The 18,388-nt window shown below is 42.3% G+C and overlaps 1 protein-coding gene across 2 annotated transcripts in view; it reads right to left on the bottom strand.

Annotated features, from left to right (window-relative positions):
* Positions 1-16,197, bottom strand: part of NF1 (neurofibromin 1) — a 169,223-nt gene extending 153,026 nt beyond the window's left edge. The window contains exons 1-2 of one of the 2 annotated variants that reach the window (XM_044993592.1): positions 16,048-16,197; positions 227-370 (exon numbers count right to left, since the gene is read on the bottom strand). In XM_044993592.1, the coding sequence (XP_044849527.1) occupies positions 227-370; positions 16,048-16,107 (204 nt within the window). In that variant the 5' untranslated portion in view covers positions 16,108-16,197. The remainder of the gene's footprint in view (positions 1-226; positions 371-16,047) is intronic. The other variant, XM_044993591.1, reaches the window with a different exon arrangement.
* Between the last annotated feature and the right edge of the window lie 2,191 nt (positions 16,198-18,388).

Below are 18,388 nucleotides of genomic sequence, written 5' to 3'. Positions count from 1 at the left end.
ATCACCCTCACATGCAATGTGGATGCTCATTTCAATTTTGTTGGTAAACTTTACTGCATTTGATGTAAAAAAAAAAATCAGTAAATTAACGGGTACCCTATTAAATGCACAAAATGAAGCAGCAATTTGAGTCAATGTTAGACTAGACATTCTACAAAGTTTTTGTAGATAAAAATTCATAACCATTTTCAAAAGCATCCAATAAACCAAACCTAGAAAAACTTACCATATTGTTAACATTTTTTAAGATATTCGTGAGACCACTTATGACCAGGGAAAACTTGTACTTGGAAATGTTTATGAGACATTCCTTATTATGTTCTGTGCTGACTTTGGTGTGGGTATTCTGCTGGCCAGCTTTTATGGGAAGCTGCAAAAAAAAAAAAAAGTAGCATTACTTAGTATTTGTATATTAAGTTAGAGATTTACAGTTTTACAGGAAGGTTAAAGATTCCTTGAGACTTTAGAGACTATGTTGTAAAACATTCTATTAAAGACAATCTTACAGCAACATTTTATTATATTACTCATCTTTTTCTGCTAGGGACATTTGCAAGAAGCAAAATCAAGATTCACCTGTTTATTTCTCAACTAAAGCCAAACATCTGTTCTGTGATAATTTCCAAACAAACCAAATTCAGTGTCAGAGAAGTATGATTACAAGTGACTAAGCAATGAAATTGAATAAGCACCTAGAGGCGTCCTGTTTTCACAAAAATCTTAGCAAAAAAAGTATGTCTTCTGTATTTATAAAGTTACACACTGACTTCAAAGCCTCTACTGAAACTTTTGTCAGGATAAAAAGTATGACAATAGGATAAGAGAAATTCAGAGATCTATCCTGGGTGACAAACTCATTCAGATCTAAGAAGCATTCCAATATTCACTGCAATTCCATCTAACTGTTCCAGAAAGTTATCCTACAGATCCACATCCATTAACAAGAAGCACAGCAGCATTGTGTGAAACTACAAAATCAGGCATCAGGCAATGTCATAGCTGCTTGCACAAGAGCAATAAACTGCTAACGCTTCAGCATGTTTTAGTATACATTAAATCTATACATTAAATCTATCCCATTCTGAGGCAGGAAAATTCCTCGAATCACACTGAGGTGTTTAGTCTTAATACACTTCTTGCAAAGAGTTTAGACCAAATCTTTCCAAGCTCCATATCTTTATTTAATAACAAATGATGAGAAAGGAACTCTGTGTTTCAGCTAAGAAAGGAAATTCAGACATATTCTAAGGCTAAGATTGTTTTCATAATCTAGAAGATGGTCGCAAAATGTGTTAAATATGTTTTAACTAATGTACTAGCAAACGCATTTTAGAAAAAACCTATTTTGAGTATAAACTTCCGTGTAACTTAGTGAGTTTTCCTGTCTCAGACAGGGATAGATTTAAAATACACTACAGCATTCTGAGAAGCCAAGGGGTGACCATGACCAGCTAACATTTTTTAACACAATTTGCCTTGTTTAACTAGGTGCAAAGTCACATTTAAAGTTATGTTTAACTTTATTTTAAAATGCTATCACTTTTTTCATCTGGACATGCTCTAGTGGCTTCAAACAGAGACTGCAAAACCAACTTTGCACCCATCATCTTCCAAAGAAAGCTTTTTTTAAAACCATCCATTTTATACACTGTGAAAAATTACCCTATATAGCCAGTATCTTTCTATGATAGAAGTATAACGGCATATAACTAACTGCACAGCCCTAGGAACACAACGATAGCTACTGGTTTAAAGCTGTTCCATTAGGAAATCCTGATTGTCAGAGAAAAAAAAAAGTACCATGTCAAGTATTGGCTGCAAGCACATTCCACACTAATCTATATCATCTTTTACTAGATCTTAAATAAGACCAAAAGTTTCAGCAGTGTCACTAAAATAATGCCATTGCAATCAAATTCTGTAACTTTTGGATTGGAAAGGCCATTCTTTAGATGTTCATTTGGGGAAATGTCAGGCCACCTCTCCTCACTAAAACTAAATACTACAAGATCACTCAAGTCAGAAGGTGCTTAAAAAACTCTTAGAGAAATGTTGATAGTCTTAAGGTACAACAATTCCCTAACGAAGAGGGAATCGGTTGCAGCGTTGCCAGTTATACATCTTACCTTCCCATTGCCCTTGCTTCACTATTTAAGAAAATATTCATATTTACACTGCAGCAGCACACAGACTCCAGTCAGGGACGGCGTTCCATTGTGCTAGGCACGAACGTATATGGAGACTTGGTCCCTGCCCCAAAGAGCTTGCTGCTGAACATCTCCCTGTTAATCAACAGAAGTTATCCAATAAGGATACGACTACTCTGCATTAAAACCCCACAGCTGGCCCATGCTAGCTGACTCGGGCTCGCAGGGCTGGGGCTGTTTAACTGCGGTGTAGATGTCCAGGCCTGGGCTGGAACACGGCTCTAGGACCCTGCAAGGTGGGAGGGGCTCCAGCCTAAGCCTGGACATCTGCACCACAATTCAACAGCCCCTTTGCCTGAGCCTGTGTCAGCTGGCACAGACCAGCCGTGGGTTTTTAATTGCAGTTTGGACAAACCTTAAGAGATATTACCTCACCCACCTTGCCTAATAACTTAGAGGACATTTTAGTTGTATATAAGTCACTGATATTTAAACTTTTGGTATGTCTAAACTTTTCTGACTAACTCAAGTCAGGTGCTCAGTTGGCAAGATAAATCTGTTTCCTCCCATCTTTTCCGTGAATCAGATATATAGATTAATGCAAGTAAAGTTGTGATCGTAGTTTTAACAAAAATTAAATGTTACAAATTCTGCAACAATGAAAGTTAAAAATTTCTTCCAATCTTATTCAGAAAAGTGACTTCCAAAGAAGATCCTCTACATCAAATAGTAAAAGTTAGACTTGAGAGTAACTATTCCAGCACAGATGAGAGAAAACTCAGTAACTCGACAGATATTAATCCTATTCTGAACACTAGACACTTTGTTTCAAGCTGTACTCAGTAAATTCTTCAAAGGTCACAGACCAATCATGTCTCTTGTGTGCAGTTTACTAGAGTCAGTTAAAGTATCAGACCACATTAAAATGTAGGAAGAAGTGCTTTGCTGAAATTCACTTTATGGAAGCTTTATATTTAAAAAAGACAACAGATTAGGAAGACAAGAAGGCAATCAATGCATCTATGTTTCCGAATTATATACACATACTTTAGGATTTAGAGCAGACCCTAAGTATCTCAGTGTCAATTTTAAAAATATCAAATATTTAAAACGTTACTTTCTTCTGGTTTTTAACTGGATTCCACTAGAACATTCCGAGATTCTGAAAAACACAGATGTTCAAAGAGATGAATATGGCTTGAAAAAGGATGTGGACTGGAAATCCAGTCTCTCAAAATGCCACAGAATTTAAGAACTAAAGGAAAAATGCCAGGCAGTTAACATGTCTAAAAAACTATCAAGTGCTTAAAGGTTTTTGGTTATCACTGAATAAAGCTGTAGTATCTTAACCCTTCATTTATCATATTAAAATGTATAAACTTCCTTTTAATACATCAACAGTGAGATAAAAAGTTGCATTTGGTCTGGGTATCTAAAACTCTGGATCAACTGATCTAGTCATCAAAGAATGTCTTTAAACCCAGAGAAATTTTATGTCATGAAAATTATGACTATCTTTCCTAAGTATCTTGACATGAAAGTCTGCAATACAATTCTATATGGAATAACTGTTCAACAGCTGTACCGTAGCCTGACTTGATAGTAGATGTCATTGTACCTGTTCAGTGCCTGAATGCCAGCAGGGATAAGTGGGGGTACAAAGGAAAATGTACACACAGAAAATAATGAACATTAGAAATGTATTTAATCCCCCCCCCCCCAAGTTGAAGATGGCAATGACATTTAATTTTTCAGATCAATGTTTTGTTTGATGCTACCTTTTAAAGTTGTATGTTTTTTGGCCTACTTGAAAAATTAATCACCATTAGTTTTGCGAGTTTCTTGGGGGAATGTCATCACTTTGCGCTATATTGTTTTAATGTCATACTGACTTGAACTTGTGAGATGGCTTCAAAATGGGAATTTTGATCATGGTCTAAAAGCTTAACAGAAGTTGTCTCTCTCATTACTAAACTTTCTGGAGTTGAATACAAAGCCAAAAGATGTTGATAAACTTACACTACTTCACAAAACACTGAGCACAGGAATGTCAAACCAATTAAATCAATAGTGATCAAGGTTGGGTCTACACTTAAAACACTGCAGTGGCACAGCTGCTCGTGCTTCAGTGAAGATGCTACTATGCCAGGAGAGCTTCTCCCATGAATATAGATAAATCCACCTCCATGAGAGGCGGTAGCTATGTGGATAGAAGCCCTCCTGTTGATGTAGTTGACTGAGAGTTAGGTCGGTATAACTGTGTCACTAAGGGGTGTTGATTTTTCATACTTCTGAATGACAAGGGACATGGCTACACTGGAAATGTCAAAGTGCTGTCGCAGGAACGCTCCCGCGACAGCGCTTTGAAGTGCAAGTGTGGTCACACGCGAGCGCTGGGAGAGAGCTCCTGGTAATCCACCTCCACGAGGGGATTAACGCCGAGCTCTGGGAGCACAGCTCCCAGCGCCTGGAGCCTGTTTACACTAGCGCTTTAAAGTGCTCAGACTTGCTGCGCTCAGGGGGGTGATTTTTCACCCCCCTGAGCCAGCAAGTTAGAGAGCTATAAAACGTAAGTGTAGAAAAGCTCTTAGTTACACCAATGCAAGTTTATAGTGTAGACCTGGCCTAAGTGTCATTTATTTAATAGCCCTCTTCTCAGTGTAGATCATTCTTAAAACATTAAGGAACTAAGTGAGCTAAAAAATATTAAGAGGAAAAAATTGGTTGGGACCAATCTTTCCTGAACCCCATCTTCTGGCCTTTAAACAACTCCCCAGCCTCATCAAGCCCATCATCAGAAACAAGCCCCTCACAGACCAGGATACACCAAACTCAACACAGCACCAGACCCTGCCAGAACAGACGCAAAATCCGTAGCTATATCTCCATTGCTACAATAATCAGCAGGGATCCTAGAAATCAGCTGGCTGTGGAAAAATGTTGAATTTGCTTTTTTTTTTTTTTTTTAAACCAGAATCTTTAGTTTTTACATTTTGTGAAAAAATTAAAACATATACAGTAGAACCCCGTTTATCTGAGTCTCCATTATCTGGCTCACCATATTAACCGAACCAGAGCTGACAGCCTGAGCCCCAGGCAGTGATGCTCCGGGCTCACTATTGGGGCTAGGGAAACTAAAGTTCAGCATTTCATTTTAATTGCTGAAAAATACAGATTTTTGTGTGGTTTTTTAATCAGATACTTTTGTTTTTTTTAAATAACGGAAAACTAGGATCTCTGATGATCAATACCCCTGCAACACACCTGTCAAGATCCATGGGTCCCACACATGCCTATCACAACATGTGGTGTATCTCATTCAGTGCTTCAAATGCCTGAACAAGTGAAATCTGACTCACTGTGTTCTCAAGTAAACTCACACAGAAAAATGATAAGAGACCAAAAACAGCCTATCACCCTGGGTAAGTACTTTTGTCAAAGCTATCACTCCATATTTGACCTCTCAGTCCTCATCCTCAGAGGAAACCTGTATAAAAGGCAAGCCTGGGAATTTAAATGCATAACTCTGTTGGACTCTAAAAACCATGGACTTAACAGACACACTGATTTTATGGCTCTCAACAATATAAACAATTGCCCTCTTCATTTTAAATAGGCTCCTACAGCATGTCCCACCTTGCATTTAGCTCAGATAATTTGGTTACCTTCTCCAGACCTGAAAGGCTCTGTGTAGCTCGAAAGCTTGTCTCTTCCCCCAACAGAAGTTGGTCCACTAAAAGATATTACTCCACCTATTTTGGGACTTATATCCTGGAACCAACATAGCTACAACATTGCAAACAATGTATATTAATGTCATTACAGGAATAAGTGAAACCAAAACGCTTATAGTTGAATATTTTTTCTTATTATACAAAAAATATAGCCTGAGGGTTAAAGGAAGAGGCTTCCTACAATGCTTTTATTTTCATTATTATAAGGAAAATAAGGAAAAAGGGAAAAATGTAACATGAAGCATACCTCATCAGACTGAATCCTGAAACTAACAACTTGCACATTACTACCTACCCAACCTAAGCTACAAAGTGGACATATTTAAGCCCAAACATAAGAGAATGGCAAAGGTTAGGAGGATAACAAATCTAAAGGAAGACTCTGATCTAAGCAAATGCAGCAGTTGCCCTCACTGATCTGAAGACGACGGCATTAGCACTCTGGAAGAAGCACAATTCCTATGCTCTATAAGTTATTGTACCAATTTAACTATATTGGTAAATAAAATAAATACCAATATAATCACCTTTATAGCAGTACAACCGTATGGGCTTGCACCGATTTAATCAGATCTGTTTCTAAACTGATGGCTAAATCAGTACAAAAATTGAGTACAGAAAAGCACCAAGAGGACTAGAATATTGAACTGCTCACTATATAAGGAACAATGTTGCTGGTAGTTCAGTATTTTGTCCTGTTCTGTGGAGATGAGGGTTATGACAGAAAAAAAAAATAGGAAGATGACACTGGCTGGATCATACTTGTAGTTTTCTTCTATTCAGACTTTCAAGTTCTTAACCTTAAGGACCTCATTGCAGGAGGCAATCAACAGGAAAAGCCATAAAGTAGTTTTGTAAGGAAGCCTCAACAATAAAATGCATTTCTGTTATTCTATCATGGTTGTCAACACAACCTGGCAAGACTAGCTAGTGTCATCTTCCTATTTTTTTTTCTGTCATAACCCTCAGCCATCAGTTTAGAAACAGATCTGATTAAATCAGCGCAAGCCCATACGGTGGTACTGCTATAAAGGTGATTATATTGGTATTTATTTTATTTACCAATATAGTTAAAGTCCAGCTTGCTGCGCTGAACCTAGACCATCCCTGACAGGTGTTTGTCCAACCTGTTCTTACACATCTCCAATGATGCGATTCCACAAATTCCCTTAGAAGCCTGTACCAGTGCTTAACTATCCTTATAGTTAGAAAGTTTTTCCTAATATCTACCCTAAATCTCCCTTGCTGAAGATTAAGCCTATTACCCATATCCACTGAAGGTAGGATAGGAAGTAACAATTGATCATCATCTTCTTTATAACAGCCCTTCGCATATTTGAAGACTTATCAGGTCCCCCCCCGTCAGCCTTTTTTCAAGATTATACATGCCCCGGGTTTTTTTTGTTTGTTTTTTTGAAAAAAAAACCCAAACTTTCCTCATAGGTCAGATTTTCCAAACCTTTTATCATTTTTATTGCTCTTCTGGACTCTGTCCAATCTGTCTACATCTTTCCTAACGTGTGGTGCCCAGAACTGGACACAGTACTCCAGCTGAGGCCTCATCAGTGTCGAATAGAGCAGGAGAATTACATTCCATGTCTTACATATGACACTTGTGTTAATACACCCCAGAATATTAGTTTTTTTGCAACTCCAACACATTGTTAACTCATATTCAGTTCGTGATCCACTCTAACCCCCAGATCCTTTTCTGCACTATTAATACTACCGAGTCAGTTATTCCCCATTTTGTAGTTGACCATTTGATTTTTCCTTCCTAAGTGTATTCCTTTGCATTTCTCTTTATGGAATGTCATCCTGTTGACATCGGACCAGTTCTCAAATTCAAAATGACCCTGACAAATTATAATTCTGTCTCCCAAAGTGTTTGCAACCCCTCCCAGCTGCATGTCATCTGCAAATTATATAGGCACACTCTCCAGTCCATTACTCAAGTCCTTAATGAAAATATTGAATAGTGCTGGAACCAGGACTGATCCATAAGGGACCTCACTAGATACACCCTCCCAGTTTGAGGGCCAACCATTGATAGCTAGTCTGAGTACAATCTTTCTATTAGGGATGTAAATTTTTTTATTTTATTTTTTTTTACAGCACCACCTGCCCCCTCAGCCCGCCGCACCCAGGAGCAGCAGCAGCCAGGGCCCTGATAGTGTCCAGGGGCTCAGTGGAGTCTCCTGGGGGGGACGAGGGGTCTTGCAGCGGTGGCGGGGCAGCAGGAGGCAGCAGCTGCTTTCTGAGCAAGGGGCCCATGTCTGTGGGGGAGGGGATGTGCCCAGCCAGGGTCCCTGTGCTGGCTCCTGGCAGGGAGTGAGGCACCCAACCCTGGAAGCCGGCGATAATTGCCCGAGAGTACTACGCGTTCCGACCGCTCCCGGTCCATGCTGTTCTGGGCTCCCGAGCCATCGCCGTGCGAGGTCAGCTCGGCTTGTCCTGCCCTGGGCGCTGCCGCTGAGTGGGGAGTGGGATGAGGATAGGGAAGAGACAGATTTGTTAATGCACGTGGTGTGCTCAGATATGGAGGTTGGGAGCACAGCCGGGTGGAGGAAATGACAGCGCAAGTAGGGATGTAGAATGTCCCAACTTTATTTTGCCAATCTGTTTTAGACGTTAACAGCAATATATTAACAGTAAGACAAATATTAATCGGTTAATTGGTTAACCGTTTAATATTTTACATCCTACTTTCTATGTAGAACATAGAAAGCACAACTCATCCTGTACATCAACCAGAACAACATACAGTAAGTACACAAGTCTCTTGAAAGCTTCACTGGTAGATAGACTTACTTGTTAACGCAAGCTCTCCGATGATCAAAACTTATACTCTGACCATGTTGACAACTTAAGTCAATCTAATGTAGACAGTACACAAATGAATTTCCATACCTAACTTCTAAAATTCTTTCTACCTATTTATGATTTCTGCTGACTTTGCTATGATTATTTTATCATTATCAAATCTGTCCAAGAATCTTACAATTCTTAAGAGATAACAGAAATTTGCTATTGGCAGGGGAAAACGTTCAGTCTACACTGGGTCACTAGACTTTTAGCTTTTTATTTTATGCTTCCAAAAGACAGACAGACAAAATATATAAATCTTGAAAAGCGCTGGAATTGGAAACCAAGTCTCAAGAAAACAGAAGCATGCAAACAAAGTCAACCCACTTATTCACTACTTTTAAACTAAGTTTTGAATAGATTTCGTTATTTTAATTATGCAGGAGATGCAAATTCCCCTTGCAAACTGCAAAAGGAAAGCAATGAGGTTCTTCCAACTTTGGCTTCATAAAAAATAAAAGGTCAAAACCCCTTCACAGAAATATGCTATTTAAAGAATAAAATTGGTCAGATTCACAGATGCTTAGCAGCATAAACTGCCTGCTACTGGTATCTTAGAAAATACTCCTAAAACACCGTTTCAATACCTTTTTCCACATCCCCACAGAACGTCACATGGTAGTTTACTGAAGGCTTTAAGCATTAATGTGCTATAAATTAACTGTTCCACAAGGGTGCCTGGTAGCCTCAGATCATCTGGCCCATTTTGTATCTACAATGGTATATACCACATGGTCTGCCATGCTGCTCTAGTGCCTGTGCCTTTGACCCTGTCCACGTGCACTCACTTTTACCTGTCTCTTCTAGCAAGGAAAGCACTTCATTCCTTTCAAAAGTGCCACGCAGTAACTTCTCAGATTTAATAGTGAAAAACCAATCAAAGTATTTATTTGCAATTTACAGAAGAGAAAGTACACTGATCTAAAAAGTCATTAAAAAACATACCGGTACTTAACAAGATCTCTACAGTTAAATCCTGAAAGATGGCTTTAAGACTTAAAAGCAGATTCTACTAAAGAACTTACATAGCTGTTGCATTGTTCAGAGCAGTGTGATCTCTGACAGCATACAAAACCATAATATTTTGGGGAGTGGTATCCCATTAGACAAAGAAGTGCCTATATCCTCAGACACCTTAGCTTAGGCCTGGTCTACACTGGGGGGAGGGGTTTCGAACTAAGGTACGCAACTTCAGCTACGTGAATAGCATAGCTGAAGTCAAACTACCTTAGTTCGAGTTACTTACCCGTCCTCACGGCGCGGGATCGAAGTCCGCGGCTCCCCCGTCGACTCCGCCACCGCCATTCGCGGTGGTGGAGTTCCGGAGTCGACGGGAGCGCGTTTGGAGTTCGATATATCGCGTCTAGATGAGACGCGATATATCGAACTCCGAGAATTCGATTGCTACCCGCCGATCCGGCGGGTAGTGAAGACATACCCTAAGGGACTCTCCTCTACTATGCAGATGTCAAGTTATTAAGAAAATAAATATCTTTTGTAAGTGTGCCAAAGAAACATCTGCATTTGTTCCACATACTCTTGTTTAAATACACAAAAATATAAAATCCTTTTTCCTAAAACATATATGGACATTGATAGCAACTGTATCTAATTAGAAATTGATAGCATTGATTGGAATATCTTGGAAATGTGTGATCAAGACATTCTACTAGTTTTAGATAAAGAAACTTTCACGGTTCTTTGTTTACCTAACAACTGATATTTGGAATAAAGACAAGGTTTAATTATTTCAGTTTAGCAAAAGTTTACCTTTAACACCTTTACTTTCAGTGTTCCTGAAACAGGCATAAAGTTCATTAACACTTTAAATGGAAAAAGTGACCATTTCAACTTCTGTGTGAAAGTCAGCCTACACTTCACTGAATTTCAAGGATTAAAAAGTGGACATACTAAATGCAGCCTGGCAAAAGCTCTGAACTATAAACCTGCACATTCACAAACACTAACTATTTTCATTTAAAAAAAAACAACAAATCACAAATTTGAGTATCGCTAGGCCCATGACACAATACTCAAATAGAATGGATATTATAAGTAGGATCTTCTGAAAACAAATTTTTCAGCAGAAAACTTTTTGAAAATAAACAAATTCAAGTGCATTCAAGATTCAACTCTAAGCCCCTCTTCAAGTATAAACTGGCTGCAGTCTCTTTCCTCCCCCTTCAAATAAAGGTACTGACATCTGGAAAGAAAATTTCTAGTGGAAATGCAGTAATGACAATCCTTAATAGCATGCATACATATGAAAACATCTGCTTATTCCCCTTCTACAGAAAGATCTACAAGAACAGATTTTATGGCAACACATGGCTGTTTTGGGACACAGGGGAAGAGATAAAAAGTGCTCTCCTTCAGTCAGTATCAGTGTTGTCTGGGCCTGATCCAAAGCCCATAATGTCAATGGGCGTCTTTCCACCAACTATAAATGGGCAGAGGATCAGGTCCTGAGAGCTCACGGTTCAGTAAAATAATCTTGCAAGGTAGTACACGGCAAAAAACAACGGACTTCAGAAAATACTACTTTGTTCTATTTATTAGTAATGATATTTTAACAAAAGGGACAACTTAAAGTCAAATGCTGTAAACAAATGTTATCTTTAGCTATATTACTAACACAAAATTATTCTATTCTACGTAGGTTCTTACATTGCTATGATCACTGTAGCATCTGAGGACTGTCCAGCAGCACATTAGTTGACACAACTAACACATGCCTATCATGTGTGGAACGTTCCCTCCTCTCCTCTCCCCAGAGGGAGACGTGTGTGTGAAGTGAAGTGTTTTGGATCAGGGCTTGTTTTTAAATGCCCATGCTGCTCAGTGTTTATGTTAGAGAAAACAGGTTGAAGAAGTGCGCCTTGCGGTTGGCATAAAAAGTGAAGGTTTGTGATGGTCCTTAGCTCATAGACGAGTTCGTTCCAGTCTGAGAACAACCCCCAAGAAAGTTATGCGTTCTACACAGACAAGCTTTACCTTTATGGTAGAAAGTTCCATTGTGCCTGAGGAGCTGAGTTTTCTTAGAATGTTTTCACATGTCGTTTGTTACTATTTGTGGTCGCTTTGCTGAGATGCAAAAAAATAATTAAAAATTAATCCATGAAATCAGGTTCACTTTCAGATTCTTACTGCTGCGGCGGATTTCAAAAACAGCAAGATGATATTTATTTGCTTTAAAACAACTCTTAATTCTGTTAGTTCTGAGTTTCATAAAAGCTCATTATAAATGTGCGACTATTGTTGATAGTGTCCATTTAACTATAATCCATTAAATAAAAGGTCTCTTTCCTTAATGTATATTAGAGAGAGAAAGAAGTTGCTTAATTCTTCTAACCCATCCTACTGCCAATACAGGATTGTGCCCATACTTATATTTGGTAGGGTTTAATACAGTCTAGTTTTAAATGCCTCAAGTAATGGGGCTGCCATTACTCTGTTTGAGGAGACTATTTCATGATCTAATAGGTTTTCCCTCTATCTACCTAAAATGTGATATGCTCAAAAAATGCTTTGAAAATAGTTTAAAAAATTAAAATTCAAAAGTAGACTGACTTTTCTATAGAAAGTCCTAAGATCCATTTATTTTAGGGAGGCCTTATGATGTTTTGGAATATTTTTGTTTGTTTATTAATGGTTATTGCACCTGTAGTGATTAGAGGTGCTTTAAGTTACAAAAACAAGAAAGATACAAATGACATACTCCACCTAAAATTGCCTGCCAGTCACCAGTATGCCTTAGAAGACCAAATGTTAAAAATATACGAAACAACGAAAACCAGAAAAATACCCAAATTAATAAGATGCAAAACAAAACAATCCAATACTAAGCAAAATGAATGAGCCTTATATCGGGGCCTGAAGCTTGCCCAACTTGGGCTCTGGCAGACCACCAAGAAGAGAAAATTACAAAGGCAGAGATGCTTGACATGAAAGCGCTGCTGTCAAACCTGGATAGTTTTACCAGAGCATCCCAGCCAATCTCAATTATTGCAATGGAGAATTGAGAGAGTCATCTCATATCTGGGTCCTAGACCACTCAGGCAATAAAAATTTCTAACAAATAAGAAGTCAGCATACTCCTGAAATCTCTGCACTATGTACTCTGCTATGTCCTGGCCCCACTCGTAGTGGGAAGTTGCTTTTTGCACCAGCTGAAGGCTCCAGGTGGTCTTGAAGGGGATCTTGAAGTAGACCACATTACAGTATCTGAAAATCGAAGGTGATTGGGGGTGGGAGAGAGCGGCACATAGCTCTGAAAAATGTATTCAGCAGCCAGATGTTGACTGACCTACAATGCAAACCCACACTTGCCAGTCACTTTAATCATATAGAATCATAACCACCACAGGTGTTCTGGTTAGGAAAACATTTATGAAAATAAACAAGAGTGGACAAGTTTGCTCTGATTTTTTTTATTTCTTTTAAATAGATTAATCCTTATTGTTCAATAAAATACTGCTTTAGTCACTTTGAACTAATAATTACAAGAGTTTTTATAAATGCATGGAAATACTGTCTAGGTAACTACATCTATCTTTCACTGAAATCCTATTTTGTAAATTTTTAAAACAAAACCTGAAAACAACAGCAAAAAAGAGTTTTCCTTTTTGGTCAGTGACAGAAACATACTCCTGGCATAATATTCAGTGTTAGTTCACCTCCTTCAATGATGATATCAAAACGTCCTGCACACACAAGTAAAGAAACCTGAAAATGCATTACTAGCACTGTAAAAAAGGAAGTGAGGATTGTATGCATTGGACTGCAGGCACTGTACTTCACTGAAGAGTTATTCAAACTGGTTTCTCAAATTAGCAGCTGCTGGGCAGTCAAAGATGCAACCAGGGGATCAGCGTTCACTGTTGTACCATTATTAGCTGGTCATTCACATAGCTGTTTTAGTAGCAGTTCAGGGACTAGCTAATTATCTATCCACAATTCATAGGTAATAGCTGAAGAGAAAGTTAAGGGTGTAAGAATGCCCTAACAGATTTGCTCTGAACTGCATTCCAAAGTCACCTTTCCAATATGAAGATCACTCTCAAAATGGGCAAAGCCAATGAGAAGAAGTCTCAAAACTTGAAAACCTCAACATGAAATAAAGTAAGGTGGAAAGGGGAAATATTTCAGTATAATATTTCAAAAAGTTTCAGAATATTAGTATATCATCCAGGCCTCTTTGCTTTATCCATAAGTGTCTTAACAAATTTAAAAAACCAACAACTATAAGCTTCTTAAAACAGATGGGAATTATACAATGAATTGATTTCAATAGTCCTGTAAGACATACCTATCATGCAAACTGGAAGACAATTGCAATCAACATTCTCTTTAGTACTTTTTCAACATAACTCCAGTGTTCCAGCTAACCTCACAATTGAAGGGCTTTGTTTCTATGGAAGTAGGAAGGGATTCCGCCTGTATACCTCCACTTAATTATTCCATAAAGTGTATAAGAAAATACTTGTTTAAAAAGATCAAGTCCTTAACTCCCAACAGATGTTGGCAAGCCCAATTCCACAATATACATAACAAAGCAAACGATAAAGCCTAAGACCTTTTAACACCAGTACACAAAGAAATGTTTTCTTGAATTACTGGGGACATTAGTACCATTCCTTTTAAACTTACTGAAAATAAATGCTTTACGATTCAAGGTAAGCCAAAAAGGAGTTAGTTTACTGTGCAAAATAACAGGCCGCAAAGCATGCTACATCACAGTTATTAAAAATCCTCATAATTTTGACTGATCAAAAAAATTAAATAGAGAAGCTCAAAGATTTTCTTGCAAAGAAACTATATTCATTTCTGTTTTAATTTAAAAGAAAGGTAAAAGCGAAAGTCTTATCTTTACAGGCCCCCAATCTTTTCTGCAGGTTATCAACACTAGATAATACTGCTAAGAAATATTTAGAGCCAAGGCAGATGAACAGAACGCAACCTCCATAATCAGCTTCATGTTTACTATAGATAAGTATACACAGCGGGGTATCTTATACTCTCCCCCAAATCACATGATGGATCTATTCAAGTACAGCAAAAGGAGAAAACAGAGAAACAAACGGGTCAACCTAAACCAAGTCCTGGCTTACATGTCAGAAAGGCATTTGGGGGAAGAGGAAGGAATGTGCATTTTAAGAACTAATGTTGAGACCAACTGGGAATGTCTATGCAACCATGTAGTCCCAATGAACAGTCTCTCCAAGTGGATCAGAGAAATATCTACAGTCACAAGCCCCAGACCAAGAAATTGATTGTTCTTCTTTCCAACCACAAAACCTTCAGTGAAAATCCTTTTCAAAGGCATAAAGAAAGAGAAACACCTAACACTGAAACAATATACACCCAGGACCCTCCCCCAACCCAGCTGCCTTTGTTTGGTGTTTCCAGTTGATTCAGATGCAGTTTCATATAAACATCCACTTTCTCCCTCTCCAAACTCCTCACTTTCGAAGCTTTAATCCCCTCTTGCTCTCAATGACAATGAGACAAGTTACATGAATAAAAATTAACACCAACCAAAAAGTTTAAGTGGTTTTTTCAGAGGGGCTGGGGATGGAACCGCCAAGGAAAAGTACAACTGAGATAGGGCCCCCCCGCTTTGTATTTAGAGGAAACTAACAATGAAAAGGACCATATAACCCAGGGGAGCCACCCCACCATCGGGGCTGGGATCATCCATCCGGAAATGAGTGGGAGGCAATTTCGGGATAAAATGACTTGGAAAGTGGGATGGACATGCAAGAAGTCCCCAGGCCCCACCCTCCAATAAACACCCTGCCCATCGCAGTGGCAGTATCTAACCCCAGGGGAAAGTCACTGCTGCCCATCCCCCAAATCTGTGACGAGGAAGAAAGCAGAAGCCCCTCATGTCCTCTCCCACGGAGCCTAGGCTAGGCAGGAGCAGCCCCCACTAAACACTGCCCCCCTCCCGACCGCAGCCTTCGCCCAGTGCGATGTGGAGCAGCCACCCAGGTCCCCTCCACCCCAGGGGAGAGGCACCCCATGCCGCCCCCCACCCTCGGCCACCCCAGCCCGGGCGCCGGGGAGAGGGGGCAGCGAGGAAGCGACAGCCCCTCTCCCCCTCCGCAGCGCTGAGAAGCGGGGAAGGAAGCACCTCCCCCCAGCCCATGAAGCCGACAGCAGCCCCCGGCCCCAGCCCACGGAGCGGGCATCGCCCTCGCCCCATCCTTCCCCTCGGGAGGCAGCGCCCCCCCCGCCCGAGACCCCTCAGCCCACGCAGGCCCCCGCCCCCCGGCAGCCCCCTCGCGCCTTCCCGTTACCTGCTCGTCGAAGCGGTTCACCACGGCCTGCACCCACTCCACCGGCTTGTGGGCCGCCATGTCCCGCCGCCTGCCCGGCCGGGAGCGGGGGCGGCTCCCCGAGGGGAGGCGGGGGGCGGGCGGGGAGGGTCTCTGTGTCCCTGTCGAGGTCTCGGCTTCTCAGCTCCCCGCAGCCATCAGAGCTCCGAGGCCGCCATGACACCACACCGGAAGCGGGAGCCCAGTCCGCCCCCACCACCAGCGGAACGTACGGCCGGGAAAGGGGAGGGGAGGGGAGGGGGGGCGTTTGGAAAGCGCATGAGCAGGGTCAGCCGGGCCCGCACGCATGCGCTGTGGGAGCGGGAGCCAACTGGCAGCGCGCATGCGGGAGAGGGGAAGTTGCGCGTGCGCAGTTGACCAGGAAGAGGGGGCATGCGTGGGATAAAGGAAAGTAGTGCGCATGCGTCTAAATGGGGCTGAGGGAGAAATACATTAGGATTGTGTCCGCCAACGCTGTCACTGAGCCTGAGGGGGGGCTCTGCGCCTCCACCTCCCCCCAGCCCTGTCACTGAGCCTGAGGGGGGCTCTGAGCCCCTCACCCCCCCCAGCCCTGTCACTGAGCCTGGGGGGGGCTCTGATCCCCTCACCCCCCCCAGCCCTGTCACTGAGCCTGAGAGGGGCTCTGCTCCTCTACCCCCCCCAGCCCTGTCACTGAGCCTGAGGGGGGCTCTGAGCCCCTCACCCCCCCAGCCCTGTCACTGAGCCTGAGGGGGGCTCTGCTCCTCTACCTCCCCCCAGCCCTGTCACTGAGCTGGGGGGGGGCTCTGCTCCCCTCACCCCCCCAGCCCTGTCACTGAGCCTGGGGGGGGCTCTGAGCCCCTCCCCCCCAGCCCTGTCACTGAGCCTGGGGGGGGCTCTGCTCCCCTCACCCCCCCAGCCCTGTCACTGAGCCTGGGGGTGGGGCTCTGCTCCCCTCACCCCCCCCAGCCCTGTCACTGAGCCTGGGGGGGGCTCTGCTCCTCTCACCCCCCCAGTCCTGTCACTGAGCCTGAGGGGGGCTCTGAGCCCCTCACCCCCCCAGCCCTGTCACTGAGCCTGAGGGGGGGCTCTGCTCCTCTACCTCCCCCCCAGTCCTGTCACTGAGCCTGTGGGGGGCTCTGATCCCCTAACCCCCAGCCCTGTCACTGAGCCTGTGGGGGGCTCTGAGCCCCTCCCCCCAGCCCTGTCACTGAGCCTGCAGGGGGGCTCTGATTCCCCCCCCCAGCCCTGTCACTGAACCTGAGGGGGGCTCTGCTCCTCTACCTCCCCCCCCCCAGCCCTATCACTGAGCCTGTGGGGGGCTCTGATCCCCTAACCCCCAGCCCTGTCACTGAGCCTGCGAGGGGGTGCTGATCCCCTCCCCCTCAGTCCTGTCACTGAGCCTGGGGGGAGGCTCTGATCCCCTCCTCCCTAGCCCTATCACTGAGCCTGCGGGGGGCTCTGATCTCCTCCCCTCCAGCCCTGTCACTGAGCCTGGGGGGCGGCTCTGATTCCCTAACCCCCCAGCCCTGTCACTGACCCTGCGGGAGGCTCTGATCCCCTCCCCCCCAGCCCTGTCACTGAGCCTGTGGTGGAAAGGGGAGGATTCTCATCGCTTCCCCCCAGGCCTGTCACACTGATCCTCCTGATCACTTCCTCCTCTCCACCTCTTTCTCCTTCACACTGAGCCAGCTAAGGGTATAAGCAGCATCCACCAAAGGAAATGGACTAGCATTTCTTTTGCAGCTGGTGCCATGGGGAAAGAACTGGCTGAAGAAGTGAAATTGAGTAATCCCAGGCACTCATTCCGCCAAACCTTATGTATCCATCTCTAGAGGAGCATCTTACTGTGACAAGCAATTTAGTACATGGCTACTGACCAATCTCCAGGTAGAGAGGCAAAGTGGGTGCAATAATATCTTTTATTGGATCAACTTCTGTTGGTGAGAGAGACAAGTTTATAAGCCACACAGAGCTCTTCTTCAGGTCTGGGAAAGCTACTCTGAGCATCACAGCTAAATGCAAGGTGGAACAGATTGTTCAGTATAAGTACATATTATACTATACTATACTATACATATATAGCACATATTCCCTGTAGTCAGTTTCTCTTCACAGACACCTCCTTTGTAAGGCCAGAAGGAACCTGACTAACCTTGATCACTTTCCTTCTGCAGCAAAAGTGAAAACTTTTATAAATGGAGATTATGGAGAAGGAAACTAGCACCCTGGTCAATTTACTTCGGCAGCCTTCCCAGGTATAAATTATTTACTACTATTCACCCTGCAGAGACCAAGAACAAAAATGGAGAGAGGGAAAAATAAGACAAGAATAAAACGAGGA

This window comes from Mauremys mutica, chromosome 19, assembly GCF_020497125.1.
Source record: "Mauremys mutica isolate MM-2020 ecotype Southern chromosome 19, ASM2049712v1, whole genome shotgun sequence".
Taxonomy (NCBI): Eukaryota; Metazoa; Chordata; order Testudines; family Geoemydidae; genus Mauremys; species Mauremys mutica.
This window is presented reverse-complemented; position numbering and strand designations above follow the sequence as displayed.